The 19,995-nt window shown below is 50.5% G+C and overlaps 2 protein-coding genes and 1 long non-coding RNA gene across 4 annotated transcripts; 2 read left to right on the top strand and 1 right to left on the bottom strand.

Moving 5' to 3' along the window:
* The first annotated feature begins 3,717 nt into the window (after positions 1 to 3,717).
* On the top strand, positions 3,718 to 5,312 carry LOC117840727 (uncharacterized). The gene has a single exon (XM_034721249.2). The coding sequence runs from the start codon at positions 4,185 to 4,187 to the stop codon at positions 5,064 to 5,066; it is 882 nt and encodes a 293-aa protein (XP_034577140.1). The 5' UTR covers positions 3,718 to 4,184; the 3' UTR covers positions 5,067 to 5,312.
* A 7,220-nt stretch (positions 5,313 to 12,532) lies between these two features.
* LOC117836033 (uncharacterized) lies at positions 12,533 to 16,846 on the bottom strand. Its single transcript, XM_034715386.2, has 4 exons — positions 16,477 to 16,846; positions 13,521 to 14,132; positions 13,360 to 13,443; positions 12,533 to 12,895 (listed from the first exon to the last, which is right to left on the bottom strand). The coding sequence occupies exons 2-4, from the start codon at positions 14,008 to 14,010 to the stop codon at positions 12,795 to 12,797; spliced, it is 675 nt and encodes a 224-aa protein (XP_034571277.1). The 5' UTR covers positions 14,011 to 14,132; positions 16,477 to 16,846; the 3' UTR covers positions 12,533 to 12,794.
* A 654-nt stretch (positions 16,847 to 17,500) lies between these two features.
* LOC117838689 (uncharacterized) lies at positions 17,501 to 19,116 on the top strand. Of its 2 annotated transcripts, XR_004636682.2 has the most exons (4): positions 17,501 to 18,071; positions 18,248 to 18,484; positions 18,599 to 18,669; positions 18,756 to 19,116. It is a non-coding gene; the product is annotated as an uncharacterized lncRNA (long non-coding RNA). The 2 variants fall into 2 exon arrangements; XR_004636681.2 differs by having other exon boundaries at positions 17,502 to 18,484.
* The last annotated feature ends 879 nt before the right edge of the window (positions 19,117 to 19,995 follow it).

Consider the following 19,995-nt stretch of genomic DNA (forward strand, 5'->3'; position numbering starts at 1 on the left):
GACACTGCTCCCCGCGTGTTTGTGTCCCGCTGGAGAAAGGTCCCGCGAGCACGTGACGGACAGGAACCCACGCCCTACACTACACACTGGGTCGGTCTCGCAGACGCATCATCGCATAATCTCCAGGCCAAACTAACCAAACCACCGGTGCAGGGAGGCAGAGTTGCAGCCTGCGCCATTAACCACTAAGAACACCACCGCTTGTCTCTCCTCTCCCACCCGCCAGATCCCCCCAGCACCCCCTGCCCGGATAACGCCAGCCCGGTGGATCAGGTCAGGCCGGGGCCTAGTCACTGACTCACTGCTCACTACCGGCCGATGGCCACCTAGTATTTACCCCGTGCTACCACCAAAGGGCCACCGAGCATAGCAGCAAGCATGCACGAGATGACGAGCGCGATGCGTCTCGGCACAACTCCTACTCCCTGTCTCATCAACAAGGACCACCTGAACTCGACCCGAGAAAAAAGGCCATGAATCGCAGCCGACGACAAACCCCGGTAGGCCCCGTTACAATAAAGACGCCGTGGCCCCCGGCGTCCCCTGCCCCTTGCCGGCTGCCGGTGCTCGCTCGTCTGGCTCGCCTGCCTCAGTGCCTCACCAACTTGCCCGAGATGCCGATGCCGTCCGCTTCTTCCCGTTCTCCTCACCCCCTGTGCTCGCTCACGTACTGCCGCCTCGCTGGCCAGCGCGCTCACTTGTCTGCCGCTCATTCGGCGGCCTCGCCCACGTCACCGGCACCGCCCACAAACAGTTCCTGCTGTGCCGCTGCGCGTTTGGATCAGCCTCAACGTCCTTCGGTTTGGGCGTGAGCGTGACCAGTTTGATGAGTGAGAGTGACGATCCGTTTGCCGGCACCGGATTTCTTTTTCCTGGTGCCGCACCCGCACGCTGTGCCTGTGCTCGTGCTGCACCTTGTTCTGTCCGGCCGGGGCCTCCCCAGCCTTTACTAGCTGCTGTTGCTGGTGGCGTTGCTGTTGCACGTAGTGCTCGGGGGCATCCACTGTGGTTGCCCCCCTGTGCGGCCGTGGCTGTGGCACCACACTACCAGCTCCTACTACTAGTGCTGCTGCTGCGATGATGATAATGATGATGCTGATGCTTAGATTATTCGTTTCGTTGGGGGTGGCCGGGTGGGAGAGGGGCCACACATGGGGAGGCAGCTTTCGATCTTGTCACGCCAAATGAGGTAATTCACTAACTCCCCCGGGATCTCATAAATCCGGCCCCTTTCCGCCGATTGGTCCGTAGGTCGCGTCGCCGGGATCGCTTCGCTTTCGCTGCCCCCGTCTCCCAACTGCTTGATTCTTTATCACCTCCCTTTCCACCCCCGTACTACTCCTCGCGAAACATGATTGGAGCACGGTGATTTCATTCATTTACCCAACAAAACTTACTACCTTTCACACGAAATAGTAGTGGTTCGTGCTCGTACCCTCAAACGGTCAAACCCTGTTAGTAAAATCACTCCTCATACTACTCCCTTTTTTTTCTAAAGAAAAAGAAATTACTCGGCTACTCGTCGTGGTAAAGGAGGCGGGCGATGTGATCAGTTGGCGCGCATGGAGCCGAGGGAAGAAGGGAGAAAACGCCTGCGGCCTGTCCGAATTCCAGTCCAGGTCAAGAGCTCCGTTTACCGGCCGAGCGTTTTCTTTTTCTCCTCTCCGCCGCCGCCGGCGGTTGAGGAGGCAGCACGTATAGACTATTCGCTCCAAACGTGTCGCGTCTAATCCTGGAACATACTTTTATCAAAAGAAAAAAAATTATAGCAGTATTATAATTGGTGGACTGGAAGACCAGGGGTCTCTTTCGAAACTTTTAGAATTGCTCCCCTTTTCCAGATGGGGTAACCGGCACATGTTCTGGGCGTTTAGATTACTCCCAACTTGCCTGTTCGGAACAGGCTGTTGGTTTTGATTTAGAGCTACGACTAAATTTATTTTAGCTGCTTTTAGTCCCTAAACTTTCAAACATAGGGACTAAAATGAGGACTAAGGGTTTAGTCCTCTGGTCCATTTGGGGTGACTAAAGTGGACTAAAGGTATAGGAGGACAGCCCTGCCCCACATTATTCCCATTCCCACCCGTCCCGAACCCTCCCTTCGGGTTGCCCTCGCTCGCTGCCCTCCCCGCCGCCACTGCCCCCTCTCCTCCCCCACACCCCCATGACCGCCCCCTCTCCTTCCCACGCCGAGGAAGTCGCGCACACCCACGAGCGCGAGGGCGAGGGACACCACGAGGAGCGAGTCAATAACGGCGAGCGGCGTGAGGACGCTGGAGAGGAGCACACCGCCACGGTGGAGGGCACGACGTGGCTGGTGAGCGGGAGGAGCGCGGAGGGCCGGAGCGAGAGTGGGGCGAAGGCGAAAACCGGGAGAGGGAGGTGAGAAGGGTGCCGTTTAGCGCGAAGTGGCAGGCCTCAGCGAGGAGCGTGCGGAGGGAGGGGGGTGCGCGAGGAGGTGGCCGTGGCAAAGAAAGAGCTCGCCACCGACGTTGAGAGAGACGGCGGTGGTGGCGGAGGCCATGGCTGGGGCGTGATCCACGGTGGATGCGCGTGGTTAGGCTAACTTGCGCTCCTTCTTGGTTGAGAGGGTAAGCACATAGTGAGTCACCGAGGCTTCTCTGGACCTGCTACTTTTGTGCATTGATTAAGAGGTATTTTGATCTTTGTTCATCTATTTAATGGACTTTAGTCCTTAATCCAAACAGGTTAGGGACTAAAGTCTAATCCTTGGACTAAAGTTTAGTTCAGGACTAGAGTAACCAAACGAGCCCTTACTTGCAGCTCGGGAATCTTGGTCCAAGTGATGATCGAGCTTCCGTTTTTAGGAAACCGGCACATGATGGCCCAAGTCTAGATCACGTTTCCATGACTAGTTTATCACTTTATCTGTATCCCCCCATACGTTTGTATTTTTACTATATTGTAGTAGTACTAGTGCTGTGCAGAATTGAATTGATGATAAACTATGTAGGAGCATCAAATTATTGCTGCCTGCGCAGGGATTGATCTGGCCATTGCTGGATCCTACTCCCCGCTGCTAGTTGCAGCGACACAACTGCTCAACTCCTGTTGCTCAACATCTGACGACACCACCAATCAATCTCGCAGTTATAAGATTCTTTGCTTTTTTAAAGAAACGATCATGTTCCTTCTATTTTTTCTGTTAAAAAGGAAATGAAGGCCAAATATTTATGATCATACGTATATACCACTGGGACATCAACTGTTGGCGTAGAGCAAGCAAGTAGCAAGTAGGCAAGGAACGTTACGGCTGCTCCTGTTGCTGACGGTGGCCGGAGGGGAAGGCCTCGTTTTCCGGCGAGGGCCCACGGCGGAGCACGAAATTATTGCCCGGTACGGAGGCGATCTGACCCCGAGCTCCTCCTCCTCCCTATGGCGCGCCACCATGTGGCCGCCCCGCCTCCCCTCCCCGCCCAATCACCCGTGGCCCCTCATCCCGTCTCACCCGCCCCAGCCGTGCTCCGCGCGCATCGACGCTGACTTGTGGCCCCGCGAGCCGCGTGGCCCTGGCCCCCACCTGCCTGCGACCGCCGCGGCGGACGGAGACCTCCACTCGCGCGGCACATATTCCGTCACCACCATGGCTAGTATACGACTATACCTCCATGAGAGTGAGTGGACTTGTCGATCCCCTTTGAGTACTCTCACCCCTTTTGATTTTTCTGATTTTCTCCCCCCCCCCCCCCCCCCCCCCCCAGCTGCCACCATTTTCTGGTCCACTCGTGTGTGTGAATTCTCAGCTTTGCTTGTTCATCATCGCCCTACTCCAGAAGTCCCAAAAACTCCATTGCTAGCTGCCATGGTTTCTACTCCTAGCTTCCTCCCCATCTCCTAGCAGTCGTACAGCTGCTCCCAAATAAAATAAGCATAAAGGCACCAGTAGCAGTACCTGAAGCCCAAAAATTTATGTGTTGGTGCGCTGTTGGCCTTCGCCTGACCTAGTTCCCGTTTCCATATATAGAAAAACCACCCCTCGTCTTTCTCCCTAGACCACCCGGCAGACCAGACCGCACGCACTTCTCCAGTTCTCCTCATCTCTCCCAGGTCTTAGCTCAGCTCTACTGATATCATATAGCTTATCGCAAATATCATATCGTGCCAGCCACCGTGCGGCCGCCAGGCGTTTCCTGCTACAAATACCGGGCCGGCGCGCGGGCGGGATGGACGACTCGCCGTCCCAGGCGGCGGCGGCGGCGGCGGCGGCGGCCGACCTGTCGCTGACGCTGGCGCCGGCGCCGGGGACTGCCGGCGGAGGCGGGGTGGGGGGAGGCGGAGGAGGTGGGGGAGGGGGAGGCGGGACGACGGCGTGCGTGGACGGCAAGGACGTGCGCCTCTTCCCCTGCCTCTTCTGCAACAAGAAGTTCCTCAAGTCGCAGGCGCTGGGGGGGCACCAGAACGCGCACAAGAAGGAGCGGAGCATCGGCTGGAACCCCTACTTCTACATGGCGCCGCAGCCGCCCAATGCCGCGCCGCCGAGCCCCACGGGCTACGCCGGGTACGCCGGCGTGGGGGCGGCGGCGGCGGCCGGTGCGACGGCGGGGGTCGGGGTCGCGGGCGCCGGCGGCCTCCCCGCGCACGCGTACGCCGCGGGACACGGGTACGCCCCCGTGCCGGCGCCGTTCGCCATCGCCTCGCACGGCTCCAGCGTTGTCGGCTCCGGCGGGGTTCATTACTACGCGCCGCACGAGGGAGCGGCGGCGACCGCTGCGGCCGCGGCCGCCGCGGCGTCGTTGTCGGCGGGGACAGCGGCCGGGGGCGAAGGCGTCGTGCTGGCCCCGCGCGCGCGCTTCGCCGCGCACCAGCCGCTCCTGGCGGCGGCGGCAGCAGCCGACCCACCCAGCGCCGGGCGCGACGACCTGATCGACATGCTCAACTGGAGGAGGGGCTCCCACGGCCCCACGGCCTCCGCAGCCGCCACGACCGCCTCGCCGGCCAGCACCACCACCACCCTCACCACCTCCGGCGCCGGCGCCGCCGACGGAAGCTGCAGCAACAACAACGACGACGACGGCGGGGAGCTCGACCTCAACCTCAGCCTCTAGCACTCTTCTCCAAGCTAGCCCCCCAAGGTTAATCGTGTACCGGCCTATCCGTACGCTACGCGTGTCCAAGTTAATTAGCTCCTAGGCACGTTAATCACTCTCTCTCTCTCTCTCTCTCTCTCTCTCTCTCTCTCTCTCTCTCTCTCTCTCTCTCTCTCTCTCTCCTCCCCTTGTATGTTAGTACGCCTCGTCACCTCTCGTCCGTTTTTTGCCATGTCCTGAACTGATGTTCATCTTCTTCTTTTCTTTCTCTTGCTTTCTCGAGGCTTTTGTTTTGTTTGATCCTATTCCTCTCTGGGGCCTCCGGTTGTTTGTTGGGGGCTCGCCATTGCCTCGCGTGTACTCGCCTGCTTCTGCTGCCGGTGCTGGTGACGCAGCATCATCGATGAGTCACCAGTGCCAAGCATGTGGCAGCACAATGTCCTCGCCGCTGCTGCCTCCCACAGTTCAGCTCCTGCTCGGCATGGCCATGTCTATGTTACAACACGTTTCGTGCTGGTGCAGTTCGTTCAGTTCCGCTCCGTGCCTCCGTCTACTACCATCCTACCTGGATTTCTGCATTGCTTGACCTGAGGATCCCCTGCCGCCGGACAGAAGCCCGGGTCGGCGGGTCGCCGTCGAGGTGCCGTCCGGCCGCCGGCACACGAGCGGCGGGGGAGTGGATAGGCTGGAGTGAGCTCCCTGTTCAGCAGCTGTTGCATGCTGGCCGGGTGGGGAGCATGCCCAATCAGTTTACTGATGCTATTGGGTGGTGCAGTATATGTCATCTGATATTGTTTGTTAGGTCCGCGTCCCATCTTGGTCGATCATGTGTTAGGAACTGATCTTGCGCAAAATGTAACCGCGCCGCGGAATCTTAACCGCCCACCCAGCATTTCATTACCTGCCTGATCTTGCCAAAGGTATCATGGATTTACCAGGAGTGCAGTAGTATCAGGGAACAGTAAAAGGGTAAATGCGTAGAAGTGGTGGCCGTGGCGAGGCAGAAGTAGCAAGTTTTAGGATGCTGTTGCTATCCAACTGCGTCAGTTTGTTCAGGTTCAGTCACGCGCCCCATGGGACAAAACGAAACCCGGTGCCGTCCAATGGCGCGCCGCGGCCACAGCGTCCGTAGCGGCAGCGTCGTTGCCATCTGTGCGCTGGGACCCCGGTACATGGTCCAATAGTACCAATAGGAGTCGCGGCCAGCGAGCGAGCGACGTCGGCATGGGCACCGCAGTACGGCAGCAGTGGCAGGGGGACCCGGATCTTGTGCGGCGCCGATGGGCGATGGCAATTGGCAACGGCACGGCGTGCCCCGGCATTGATTCCGGCCGCGAGTGCGCAACAGGAAACAGCTCTTGGGGCGGCCGAACCGCCGGCCGGAGGGGGTGGAGAGGCGGAGAGCGATGGCGGTCGCTGGGGGCGCTCGCTCGGCTCGGCGGCTGCCAGTCCACGGCCGGCCCAGACGCGCCCAGTCCGTCGCTGTCGCGCATCAACGGCGCACACCGCGTGTAGCGGAAGCAGCTCCCTTCCACTTCCAGACCGGGGCGAGAATGAAAGAGGGAGATCCTCGTGGTGTGGCTCCGGGCAATGTCGACATGGTGACGACGCGGCGCACCCGCCCGGGCGTGCCGCACGCCGGAGGAGGGTCCGCCAGCGACGTACTGGGCCGGCGTGCCCCCGCGCGGATAACCATCGCGAGCCGGCGTACTCCGGGCCGGGCGCCGTCGTCGTCTGGCCGGTAGCCGAGTTGGCAGGAGCGGGGGGACAGGGTGGCCGGGGGACGGGGACGGGGAACGGACACGGCCATGTGAGCGGGCGGGCCCGCCGTCAGCGACGGACAGGGCGCGCGGGGCCACCGGCGGCGAGTGCCGTCGCCCTCCTCTCTGGCCGCCGAGTTGTTGTTGGGCCTTGCTTGGTCCCGGCACTGCGGCGTCCTTGTACCCTTGCGCTCGGCGCAGGCCTGCGTGTGTTCTGTTCGCGCAGCGGCTGTCTGGTTGCGTTGCCAACGCTCGCTCGCCGCTCGTGCGTTATTCTCTGCGGCACGGGCGGTGAGCGCTGTCTTGCTGCGCCGGTTTCCCGGCCGGCCTGTCGCGTAGCGGCGCCAGGACGAACTGGGCGACTTGGCTGGCTGGCTGACTGACTGGGATAGTGGGATCGAGTCATTGAGAGGTCTCGCTCATTTTTCGTACGGGCTTTGCTTTTGAAAATAAGCAAGGAACCAGAGCTGGTACGTACCAGTGCCCTGAATAGGAGATGGCATGTGCTTGGAGTTTGGAAAGGCTCTTATTTTAAAAATCTCTCTCTCTCTCTCTCTCTCTCTCTCTCTCTCTCTCTCTCTCTCATCGGGAAGGCAAGGAATAAACAGTTGTTCGAGTTGATGTGTCGTTGTTGCTGCTCCTTTGGCGCGTTGCGTGAGTGGAACCGGGCCGCAGCTGCTGCTGCCTGTTACTCTGTTAGGACCATTTCTGGATAAACTCGAGGAGCTATTCTGGATCGGGAACTTGAGTTTACCGGCCAGTTCGGTTGCGCAACTTGCACTGTCGCACATGTGCCGTGCCGGATCTGGTATGCGCCAAGTGATTTGTTCCACCCATTACGTTATTAAGACCTTACTAATACAGCCACTACTACTTCAGCATTAACTTGAGGCACGTTTTGCTCATGCACGTATCTTGCAACAACACGAGTCAGGTGTCACGGTTCTTTTAGGTCACTGTTTGTTTCATTTGTCCTGCGTGTACACTCATGACTTCGATAAAGAAGTTTGGCAGACACTAGAGTTACGGCGATATACGGACCGAAACCAAACATGGCATATGTCACTTTGGATACTTTAGCAATTTTCATTGCGTATCTTTAAGCATGCTATTAAAGATTAAAATAACTTGAAAAACTCTTCCCTACTACTCCTAAATGATGGAAGAAGACATGACGACGAGTTCATTTTATTCATTACATGGCCTTTTGAAATATCGATACATGCTCTCCATGGAGTACCATGAAGTGTTGGTGGAAATGGGGACGATAGGCAAGGCACCCATCCTCAGTGGCCTCCGTGAAGCTTTGCCGGTGAACTAGACAGAGTAGCGACTAACCATCATCCATCCATCAATGGGTGCAGCACACCCATCGCTCAGACACAAGTTTTCCATGAAAAGTACCAGGCCCATTATTCTTCGGTTAACATGGCCACATCGAGGAAAATCAGTGTCCAGTGCCATCTCTTCTCTTCTCTGCTGCATAAATACTTGTATAAATAAAATAAAATAAAATTGGTGGCCTACGGTCTTTCGTGATTATTCGGTGACCACCAATTTTCTTTGCACATAAAAGTTGCCCAATTCCCTACGAATTAATTATAGCAGCAGTGCCAATAGGGCATAGGCACACTGGAAACCGAAGAGATTCGTAATTTAGTAAGCAGCAATCCGGTAGTTCAGAGAAGAAAAAACTTCATAATTTTCGTAGGCAATTTGTGGCTTAAAAAGGAAGCAAAGAGTGGTTCAGAAAGCCGTGTTTGGAGCGCACTGTGCGCTGCTGCACTGGATGTGGATGCGAGCAGCATGGCGAGAGCCACAGTGATGTGGGGGCGTCGGCGGCGGCAGCGCCACTCGCTGGAAGTTGCAGCCTGCAACGTGCCAACTCGACGATCGACGCGACCATTCTGTCTCGCTGGAGCGAGCGAACGATCACGGCGGCCGGCGGTAGTTTTTGTTTGCCCGGGCCGCGACGAGCGAAGAAAGATAAAAGCGGGCTGGTGATCGGTACGCGCAGGGGCGCAGGCCGGGCATGCATCTCTCGCGTGGCGATCGATCGATCGATCGATGGATCAGCGCCGCTGTCGGCGTGTGAACCGTGATCACACTTCTCATGGGACGGAGGGAGTATTGCGGATCGATCTGGACTCAGCCGATGGATGCATGGATGGATCCACGCGACGCATGCGCGGCCGCACCCCGACACAAGAGTTGCGCGCTTGTCGGCATCCCCCAACCACCCCTGGAATTTGCAATGGTGGTAGAGGTCGCGCCATCCATCAGTGACGGATGGATGATGGATCCAGCTCCAGCTAGGAGCAGCATTCAGGCTCGGTTAGCTCCAACATCTTTCCTGCTTTGAGTTAAGTCCGACGTAATACCTTACCTGGAGGAGGAATTAACCAAACACATGACGCCCCGCAGTTTTGCTTTCACTCGTAGCAGTAGCACACAAACAATGGAGTGGAAGCTAACTTAGCAAAAAAAAAAAAAGTTTTTTTTTCCTGCCACGTCGTTTACATACATCAATCCGTAATTTGCGTTGTGCATGAACACGCGCGGATACAGCTCGGCAGCAAGCTCCCCGCCCTGCAGCCGGCGGTCCCAGGCGCCCCGCGCGCGGCAACAGCGGCAGCGTTTGCATGCCTGGGCTCGTTGCCATGCTCGTGTCTCGGCTGCCGAGGGGACCCGTATCCGTGTGCGAGTTCGCGGCTCGCGCGCCCGTGCCCTCGGCGCCTGTTCGCTTCACTCTCACGGGCTGGCCGTCCGCTTGCTGCACGCCCGGCCACACCGGCAGGCGGCGGCGCGCTAGCTCCCTGCCGGTTCCCACGACGCCAAGGTGAGAACTGCCACGGGTTACAGGCTTACAGCAGCTCAGCTCAGCTGCCACAGGGACCGTGATGCAGCCTGCTACGGGGGGTACGAGCACGACGCTGCTGGCTACACGTGAGGACAAAGGAATGGGCGGGCGACGCCGTTGCGTGCGTACGTTGTGCATGTGGGACTAGTGGCTAGTGCTGTCGTTACCAACAAACAGTGTCTCGGCATGATTGGCGTGGCCCTCTCTCTACTCTCCAGAGGATACTTGAATGGTTTACGAAAAGTCAGCCAACGGTCTGAAACTGAGGTCATCGGTGTCCAGACATGGTAAAAAAAATTCTTGTGCCGGAACGGGATAGGGACCTTTCTTCTGCGAATGGGACGACGGAAAAGACAAGGTGCCATCTCCCTGACGATTCTGTCGTCCTCCTCCCCCCAACATGCAAACTAATGAAAAATGTTAGGATTTTATTGGGACCCACACGTCATCCTCTAACACCTTTTCCGCCATTTCTCTCTTGGAGGCTACTGTGTATTCCCAGTCCCACTTTGCGAAACTGAAACGACAAACGAAACACAGCAAAGGCCCGAGAGGGAGGAGAACAAAAACGATGCCGAGTGCGATGCAGCTCGGCTCCACTCACGCGTTTGTCTGAATATCACATTTCATTTTTTTTTCTTCTTCCAAGTTGCACAGCGAAGAACATTCCTGTTGCCGCACCGCCACGGCCGGTGGCCGAAGACAAGCCTTATCCGATCCGGCTGCCAAGTGGGGCAGCGCTAGATCCCCGGCTAGATTTGCTGCGATCACATGTCACCAAACTTTGATCTGGAATCGGATCCGGCCCCCTTTTTTCAGTACCACTGCCCTTTCTTTTTGGAGATGAGGGATGCAGTGTTGCGAAAGCTGCAGCCCCTTTCTCCTCGTCGCTCGTCGCTCATCTTTTCCATCTGACCGGCAGAAGTGACAGCCAAAAAGTGGCGAGTAGATCAAGCTGGGCCCAAGCAGTCAGATCGTTGATCGGAGCGCCAACGACGGAATTTTTTTTATTTTTTATTTTAGTATTTTGCAAAAATATATGGCCAAGTAAAAAATTGCAAATCTATACCGCCATTTGAAACGGCGGAAGGTACCGCCAATTGAACCGCCGGTAACGTATATTTTTAAAAAAATCATAACTAATTCATATGAACTCGGATGGAGATAAACTTTATTGAAAATTGTATATTTCGATGAGGTCTACAACTTTGTAGTTAAACTTTTTTCATTTAGCTCCATCTTGATGCTCAAATAATCGATACAAGTTTCAAATCTAAAATTCAAATTTTAGATCTAAAGCTGAGCCACACACGTTCAAAAAATCGTAACTAATTCATATGAGCTCGGATAGAGATAAGTTTTATACAAACATTGTAGTTCTCGATGAGATTTACAACTTCGTAGTTCAAACTGTTGGTATAGGTATATATTTATAATTTTTTTGTTTGGCCATATATTTTTGCAAAATACTAAAATAAAAATATAAAAAAATCGCCAACGACAAACAGGAGACACAGATTCAGTGGATAAGCTGATAAGGCAAGTAGAAAATGGGCTTCCGATCAAAAAGGAAAATGAGAAAAAGTGAAATGGGCTTTGATGGCAGGGAACAAAGGTGCTTGGATCCCTAGCTGGACCTTGCTTTGCCTAGCTGGGCAAGAAAATTTGCATTTGGTTCCAGAGCAAACTTTTCTTATTTTTTTTTTATATTTTGTCTTTTATGATTTTGCAAAAATAAATAGCCAATTCAGAAATTTGCAGAAACAAACTACTACCGCCGGATTAAACGTCTGAAGCAAACTACCGTCAGTTGAATCGGCAGTAACTTCTCCTTCTGGACAATACACTTTCAAAAAATTATAACTAATTCATATGAACTTGGATGGAGATAAACTTTATATGATATAGTTCAAACTGTTTTTATTTGGTGCCATCTTGGTGCTTAAATAATTGACATAATTTTTAGATCTAATTTTAGCACCAAGATGACACTAAATGAAAAAAGTTTGAACTACAAAGTTGTAGATCTCGTCGAGTTCTACAATTTTCATATAAAACTTATCCCTATCCAAGTTCGTATGGATTAATTATGATTTTTTGAATGTACGCTGACCAATTTCAGATCTAAATTTTGAATTTTATATCTAAAACTTGTATCAATTATTTGAGCATCAAGATGACACCAAATGAAAATAGTTTGAATTATATCATTGTAGATCTCATCAAGATCTACAATTTTCATATAAAGTTTATCTCCATCCAAGTTCATATGAATTAGTTATGATTTTTTGAAAGTGTACGGGGAGTTACCGCCGGTTCAACGGGCGGTACCTTGCTTCCACCGTTTACCGCTCCATTTCTGTAAATTTTTAGATTTTCTATTTATTTCTGCAAAATTGTAAAAAAAATTAAAAAATCGTTTTTCTTGGAGTCTGTGATGGCAAGCATTTTGCTTGCTTCCGACGGAGAGGAATTTTGGCTAGCCTGGGCTGGCAAGGCGAGCCTTGCTCGCGCTGGCGAGGCGAGGCGAGGCTAGGCTGGCGGCCCAGGTACCAAGCGCGCCCAAAGTAGAAGCGAGCTCGTTCTGCACCTGCCTGCCCGCCGCCGCCGCGAGGCGACAGCTCGGGCTGAATAGGTCCGAATCTGTTTGGGTCGACTCGTGTTACCGGGCCGGATCGGCGATCTAAATCAAAGATGGGCAATTAATTTACACGCCGTCACGCGGATTTCCTATAACTGCACCACATTGTGCTCTCTCTCTCTCTCTCTCTCTCTCTCTCTCTCTCTCTCTCTCTCTCTCTCTCTCTCTCTCTCTCTCTCTCTCTCTCTCAATCTATACCATATTGAGATTCTTGACAAAGGAATAAACAGAAAATAGTTAGGTTTAGCCATTAAGCATACCAGGCTTATCTATATGGGTTAATACTAATTACATAGCATTACAACAGACCCACATCACTAGGGTGGTGAGGCAGCGAAATAAATACAAAAAGAAATACAAGAAGAAAAGGAGATGCATTACATGGCCGTAAAAAGAGTCATAAAAAACTGGAGCTACACAAACAGAGCATGTCTTTTCGGCAATGTGCTTGAGCATCGCAGCTCTCTTGATGCTATACGGGCATCTCATTTCTGAGACTGCCGCTGCAAAGGTGTTGGCTTCGATGAAGCATTTGGGGAGACCTTCCCAAGAACATTCAAAGCCTTCATCCGCTGCAGCTCTTTCCCTACACAAATGCCAAACCAAAATCACAATGATTGTTTGTTCATTTAGTTTGATGGCAGATGAAGTGTAAATATGGAAATCAGATATCACCAAGTACCATTTGTGGTTGCAAGATACTACAGAGTACAGACACTGAAAAGTATTATGACATGTTCAAGTGACTTAGACGGTATACAACAAAGCTAATGCAACCCATTGTGCTTAGACACATACTTTACTGAAGCTCCAAAGTTGATGAAGGCACAGGCAACGGTTAAAAGTGATTGAAGGGAGATTAGGCAGCATAGTACGTACTTCAATGCACAAAGTACATATAGGATGGAGACGCATGGGGCATGTGCCACATATACAGGGGAAATCTATCGCGATGCCATAGCATATAGATGCTGTGCGACAAGACAGTTCAAATGAAACGACAATAACCTTCAATATGGTAAGAAAGTAAGAATGGCAGCAATATCTCACCTTCCTCCACTAGGAGGTGTATTGCCCTTTTCTCCAGCTCAATCGCATGCATGCTTCGCCCAGCTGCCGAAAGGGACCTAAGCTCTGAAAGTAATGGGAGGGAATCAGCATTCTACGAGGGGAAAATCTAAAAGTTACAAAGGTTTTAACAAACTTCTTACTTCGCAAATAACCCTCCTGGGTCGAATGATCACAGCTCTCCAAATATGTCTGTAATCGATTAAACCTCTCGTTCCAGTATTGTATGCTTAACTGTTTCACATCCTCTTGAATGCCAGTGCCAGAAGCAACTGGTGGCTCAGTTTTCTCTGGCACAATTTCTGCATTTGTTTTTTCAGGAGATTTGGAAGATACTATATCTACAGATTCAGCAACAGGGGATGACACTTGGGTCCTACTGGCCTCCTCTTGCTGATCTTGTTGAACATCTTGGTGTGTCTCCTGCTCTTTTGCTTTGTCTCTTCCATTACCTTTCAAATCCTGAGAAGGATTCACCTTACTATGCTCAGATTCTACTTTTCTTCTTACATAAACATTATGATATCCAGGACTCGAGGGAGTATCAGACTGCAGCCGTTTGATGCCCACAGCCTTTCCAGGTTCTGTTGTAGGACCTTTATCTTTTGGCAGTGGAGAAGTTCCTTGAGACATATTTACGATATTTGCACCTTTCTTTGGCAACTCACTTGTTGCTGTTTTTTTGGCTCCAATGCTACTTGCTTATCACTAGATGGTATGGCTCCTCCAATACATTACGACAATCTTAATGATACCTGCAATGCATAAGATGCTTTCCATCAATAAGACGAACAAGGACCACAAAAATGGTGAGTTGAAGTTACAGCAAAAGGAGCTAGTAGAAGAAAGAATTTTTTTTAGCCTTTTTTTAATCTAAAGTTTTAATAATAGCATATTTGAAACTAAATTTTCACGTAATCCTTTTGGTCATGCCAACGGGCTTGCCATGACACGCTAGATAGCTTGGCCTGACTAAGCTCTTGAGTTATACCAAGCATGTTGGCTTGGCCAAGTTTAGGGGTCAAGCCAAGCCGTTGGGCATGACCAAATGGGCAACTTCTTAAAACTTTAGTTCCGCATGTTATAAAATTATTAGATTAAAAAGGGCAAAAAAAAGCCTAGAACGAGGCATATTTATATATAAGGTCCTCACACATAGTTTTGTTTTCATATGCCATTGCACATTTTACTTAGTAATTCATTTAGATGAACAACATCCTAAGTGAAGATGAAAAATAGAGCAATTCAGAACCACCCCCCACTGCACTTGCCTTTGAAACAATGTCTTATTCTGTTTCCTACTATGCTGTTCCAATAAAAATTTACAAATGACAATCAAATTAAACAATTACCGAACCAGAAGTAAAAAGAATTGCCCTTGTTTGGTCATAAGCAAGGACCGAAAGAACACAAATTTATCCAGAAATAAGCTAGTTACCGCTTTTTGTTGGATCTTCGATCATATATTCATATAGCACCGGTTTAACTTGAGAGAAACATACAACAAACTAATATTTCTGGCAATTTTAGCATACACAAAATATAATAAAGCTTCCATTAATCAAAAGGCAAACCAGCCAGAACAAGCAAAGCAAACGAAAAATCTATCATTGTCAGTAAAAACCAGTGAACAATGCAAGATTCCTATCAGCAATTATGCCAAACTGAGTAGTAAGCATTCTATCTTAACTCTTACATCAATACCATTCTGCATGAGTCATGAATTATCTTGCTACTATAAAAGTCGGGGCTCTTTCATGATTACTCTACTAATAGGTAATAGCAACACTAATCCAAGTAGCCACCCTCCCCAATGGACATTGTTTGTTTATAAGAACAAAAAACATAAGAAAGCCAATAAAATTATTCTAATCTTCTTCAAACTTCAGTGCTTCATGCACAAATGATTTTTTTTTCTCCGCTGCATACACCCACTGTGTTTTTATTCAAACCATCCATGTCTCTTTCCATATCCACACACAGCAGTTGCTATCTAAATGCATATGCTACATTAAAAAAGATGAATCAGATACAAATGAAAACACAAGCACTATATTATATTCTGATGATTGAATAATGAAATCGAGACTGACATGGTGCACAGACTTGTTTAACAGGGGACCTGGTAACTACACTTTTTGCCAAGCCAAACTATAAATTGTGTGAAAACAGCAAGTTCTTAGTGACAGCATGCTTAAAAATGAGTCCATCTAGCCGCCATGTAACTAACAAGAATTGTGTGCATGTTGTTGAAATTTCAAAATCTATGTTAAGCTTCGTCCATTTTCTGTTAACCTAAGAACAACTAACGATTCTGCCATAAGGGCATTAGTAGAAGTCAAGTGATTTCTTATAATCGCCATCTCAAGCTAGCATCATTTGCACTAAAAGAATAAATGGTACCTCTTTTAGAGCCTCCTGACCACAGCACTGGCAGAACACAGCAAGATAAGCAACCTAACAAATTTGATTGCTTCCGAATTCTGAAGCTAAAAATGTTCCAAAATTTGTCCGAAAATAGCAAGTTCTTAGTGACTGCATACTTAAGCTAAGGACTAACTAACTTGGTTGCCTTTCCTTAAACAAGAAATTCAAAGAGATTGCAGTGAATATCTTAAAAAGCAGAAAAGTGATGTCAACTGATTTCTTATACCTGGCATCTCAAGCCAGCATCATTCATTTACAGACAAAATACACAACAGGTACTTATTTCAGAGCCTCCTGACCACAGTACCGGCAGAAAATGCAAAATAAACAAGATAAAAACAATATTTGATTGCTTCCCTATTCTAAACCTAATTAATATGGAAGCAGGAGGGGGGCAAATGCTGCCTTTCATGCCTGAGGGATTAGAGTAGAGACCGGCAGTTACCTGTCCTAATGCAGCGAGATATTTGCATTCCACAAAAAGGTCATCGCCCAACAAATCTAGACAACATTTCAATCCCGATTCATACCATAGAAACACATACAAACCGCAAGCAGGGGAATTCAGGGTCCGCTCACGAGCACAGAAGATTCCACGGTGGAGCCAAGCACTCCGTCAGGGGGACGCGGAAACATGGCTTCTTAGACGAATGGCAGGCGCAGGACACTCACCCGAGATCGTGGAGGCGAAGACCCGCGCCGCGCGCCGCGGCTGTGGATTTGACTGACGGAGGGAGTGCCCGCGGCGGGGGAGGTGATCCGAGGCCGTCGGCTCCGAGGCAGGGCGCGGGATGAAGGGACCCACGAGCGCGGGTTCCAGGTGACGGGCGGCGGCGAGGCTGATCGGCGGAGACGCGGAGAAGGCGGGGGAAGCAGGGGGCGGATCGAGGAGACGGGGCAAGAATTGGGGGCAGCCGAGACAGAGAGAGAATCCAACGGGCAACTGTGACTCTGTGTGGCTGCGGCAGCCGTCAGATGTAGGGATGGCAACGGGCCCCGATCCCCGATCCCCGGCGGGGATGGATCTAATTGGGGCCATTTTACTCCCCACGGGGGGCTTAACGGCCAAATTTGATCCCCATCGGGTGAAGCGGGGCTTGGAACGTTCCATAGGTCCCCGTCCCCGTTCCCCGCTAGGGACCCCGAATCTCGTACTGTATGATACAGGGTGATACACCCCACTAAAGCTTAGCACATGTCATATCGGATGTTTGATGCTAATGGAAGTATTAAACATAGCTAATTACAAAACTAATTACACAGATGGAGTCTAATTCGAGAGACGAATCTATTAAACCTAATTAGTTCATGATTTGATAATGTGGTGCTACAGTAACCATTTGCTAATGATGGATTAATTAGGCTTAATAGATTCATCTCGCGAATTAGCACAGGATTCTGCAATTAGTTTTATAATTAACACATATTTAATCCTCCTAATTAAGCATCCGAACATCCATGATGATACTGCTAAAATTTAGTACTGCTGTCAAACACCCTCGTAATACAGGCCGAAATAGAGGCCTAATAGAATATACTATCTCCGTTCGTGAATATCTCCGTTCGTGAATGTTTGTCGTTTCGGACAGGAGTTTTGTCCTGGGAATAGGTTAAATTTTTGGTCTGAACGTTCATTTAAAAAGGAACGGAGGTAGTATTACCCAAGCCCAAACGAGTCGTATATAAACCGTGTAAATCCTAGCTCACTCCAACCAGTCCCCCATTCTCCTCCCCAACTCCCTTGCGGCTGCGCTGCCGCCGTCACTTCTCCTTCTCCAGTTCGCCCCTCACCTCTCCCCTAGTCATCCCAATCCACTGTGTCGGTGAGGAACTGAGAGAGTGAGAGATTCGGTGTCCATGGAGGCTACGGGATCCACCATTGGCAGCCGGTGAATCCCTTCTTCCTCCTCCTGTCCTCGAGCTCAGCGTTTTTCTACTGACCTCGACGTCCCTCATCAAGGGACGACGACCGGCCGCCGCCGGATCCAACGAAGACAAGCAAGGCCGTTGTCGTCGCTGCTGCCGGATCCAATCTTCAAGTCGATGCTCCACCTCCTCCTGAGAAGAAGAAGCCACCACCACCAGAGAAGAAGAAGGCTCCACGACCATCGTCCACCAAAGCTAATCGTGGCCGGTGACCCGAAGCGACTTCCTCGACCCCGACCAACTGCGGCCAAGGGCGTTGATCCAAAGCACCGGCGCTTGCACTCTAAGGAAGCTGAAGCTCTCTCCAAGAAGTCCAGCCGCAGTATTCTTCACTCTCTCGGGTTAGTAAGTTTCCAGATTTGCATTTTGTTGATTTATTTTACTGCTATTCAAGTGTGTACGCCTGTAGGCTTGGATCTAGGGATTTCTTTTTGCTAATTGTTTAGATCTATATACGTAAATAGTTCATAGTTCAGTAGTAGTGTAGTACTGAAGCAATGCAATGTCGTGAACACAGTGGACATACATACAAAGGACTTTGATATTTTAGATTGGTGGAAAGTGGCAGGAACGCTCTATCCTACTTTGAGATTGATAGCAAGGGATATTTTTGCAATTCCTATAACCACAGTTGCTTCAGAATCTGCATTTACCACTAGTGGGCGAGTTCTTAGTGAGCATCGCAGCAGGCTGACTTCTCCAATGCTGGAGGCTCTAATGTGCTCACAGGATTGGATTAGAAACAAGTATAAAGGTAAATTTCTTGGGCAATTTGCAATTCTTTTTGTCCAGTTATTCAATGTTTTTTCCTCATGTTGTTCATACTTGATAGCTTCTAATTGAAAATTATTCTTGCAATCCTATGCAGGCCTTGTTACTGATGAAGGACAACCTGCTAGCTTTTGGTCTGCTCTTCAAGAAGTCCAAGAAGGCCTTCAGGTGATTGATCCAGTACAGCAACATTCATCTATTTTTTGTGTCTTCTCTTTTTAGTCAGTAACTTGTGTCCATGTATATCTATGTAGGATTGCAATTTAACTCCGGTAGGAGCACAGCAGATTCCTCCCTGACCATATGTTCAGATCCTTGAAACCAACTGTCAAGATGGCGTGCTGTCCAAGTAGAATGTGATCACACTGTTCGACCAGCATTAACAGTTTAACACTAACTATTTATGTAAGCTTTGTTTGTAACGAATGATGTGTGATAACACTACTACTATCTTGCTTTTGCTGCTGCTGCCATGAACTTGATACTAAGTTGAATTGTTGTTGGTCAGTGGATGACTAGAACTCTAGAACTGCTGTTATCTAATGTAATGTCTGTGTGGTGAACCGGAAGTCTCGAACTGGTGAATGGACTAATGGAATGATGGTGATTGGTGAATGCCTGATGGTGTGAGTATCTGGTATTGTTATTCTGGTTTGTGCTTGTGGGCTGTGATTCACATAGTATTTTCGATATTCTTCTTGTTTTATGTTGCTGGTTCGTGGGGATTTCTCGGGGACGGGCCCCCATCGGGTGGGCGATCCCTGCTCGGGGACGGGGAAAATCCTTCCCCGCGAGTGTTAGCGGGGACGGGCCAGTTCCGCTCCAGCGGGGAGCAGAATGTTCAGCTAAACCCCGGCCGGGATAGCCCCGTTGTAGTCAGATGCATCGGATCAACGGTCAGGGATCACGCGTGGGCCAGTACTCTGATGGAGTACTTTCGAAATAAGGCACACATGATCAGGTGTAAAATGCAATATCAGCATATCAAACAAAATGCAACATCAGTTCTTATCGATTAATCTATCCAAAACTTTAAAAAACACTTTGCACCTAAAAAATTTCTCTCTACCCCTCACACTGGTCCCACTTGACAGGCTTTAGGGAGAGTGGAGGAGCTGCAGACCCATCAGAATTGATAGAAGGAAAATGAGTCCGCCAGAAGACCAAAAGTTCTCACACCACCGCGTCCTGCTTACCCGCCGCCGTACCCACGTCGTCCAAGAAGGCAAGAATTCTCTGTGGAACCTCCAATCAATCGGCAATCATCAATCAAGCAGACAGTAAAAAGGAAAGTCTCGCGATCTCCGAACCAGTCAATCGGCAATAGTCAATCAAGCCAGCGTAAAAACGAAAGTCTCGCGATCTCCAAACCAGTTGCGATCACGTTCCCCCATCATCCCCTCCCTCTTCAGCGTTCCCATCGTGATAGTCTTTGGCGGATGGAAGAACAAGCCCTCGACAGATCGCAGAGAGTGGCAACTCCAAGTCTCGCGT

The sequence above is a fragment of the Setaria viridis genome, chromosome 9 (genome assembly GCF_005286985.2).
Source record: "Setaria viridis chromosome 9, Setaria_viridis_v4.0, whole genome shotgun sequence".
In the NCBI taxonomy this organism is placed as follows: Eukaryota; Viridiplantae; Streptophyta; class Magnoliopsida; order Poales; family Poaceae; genus Setaria; species Setaria viridis.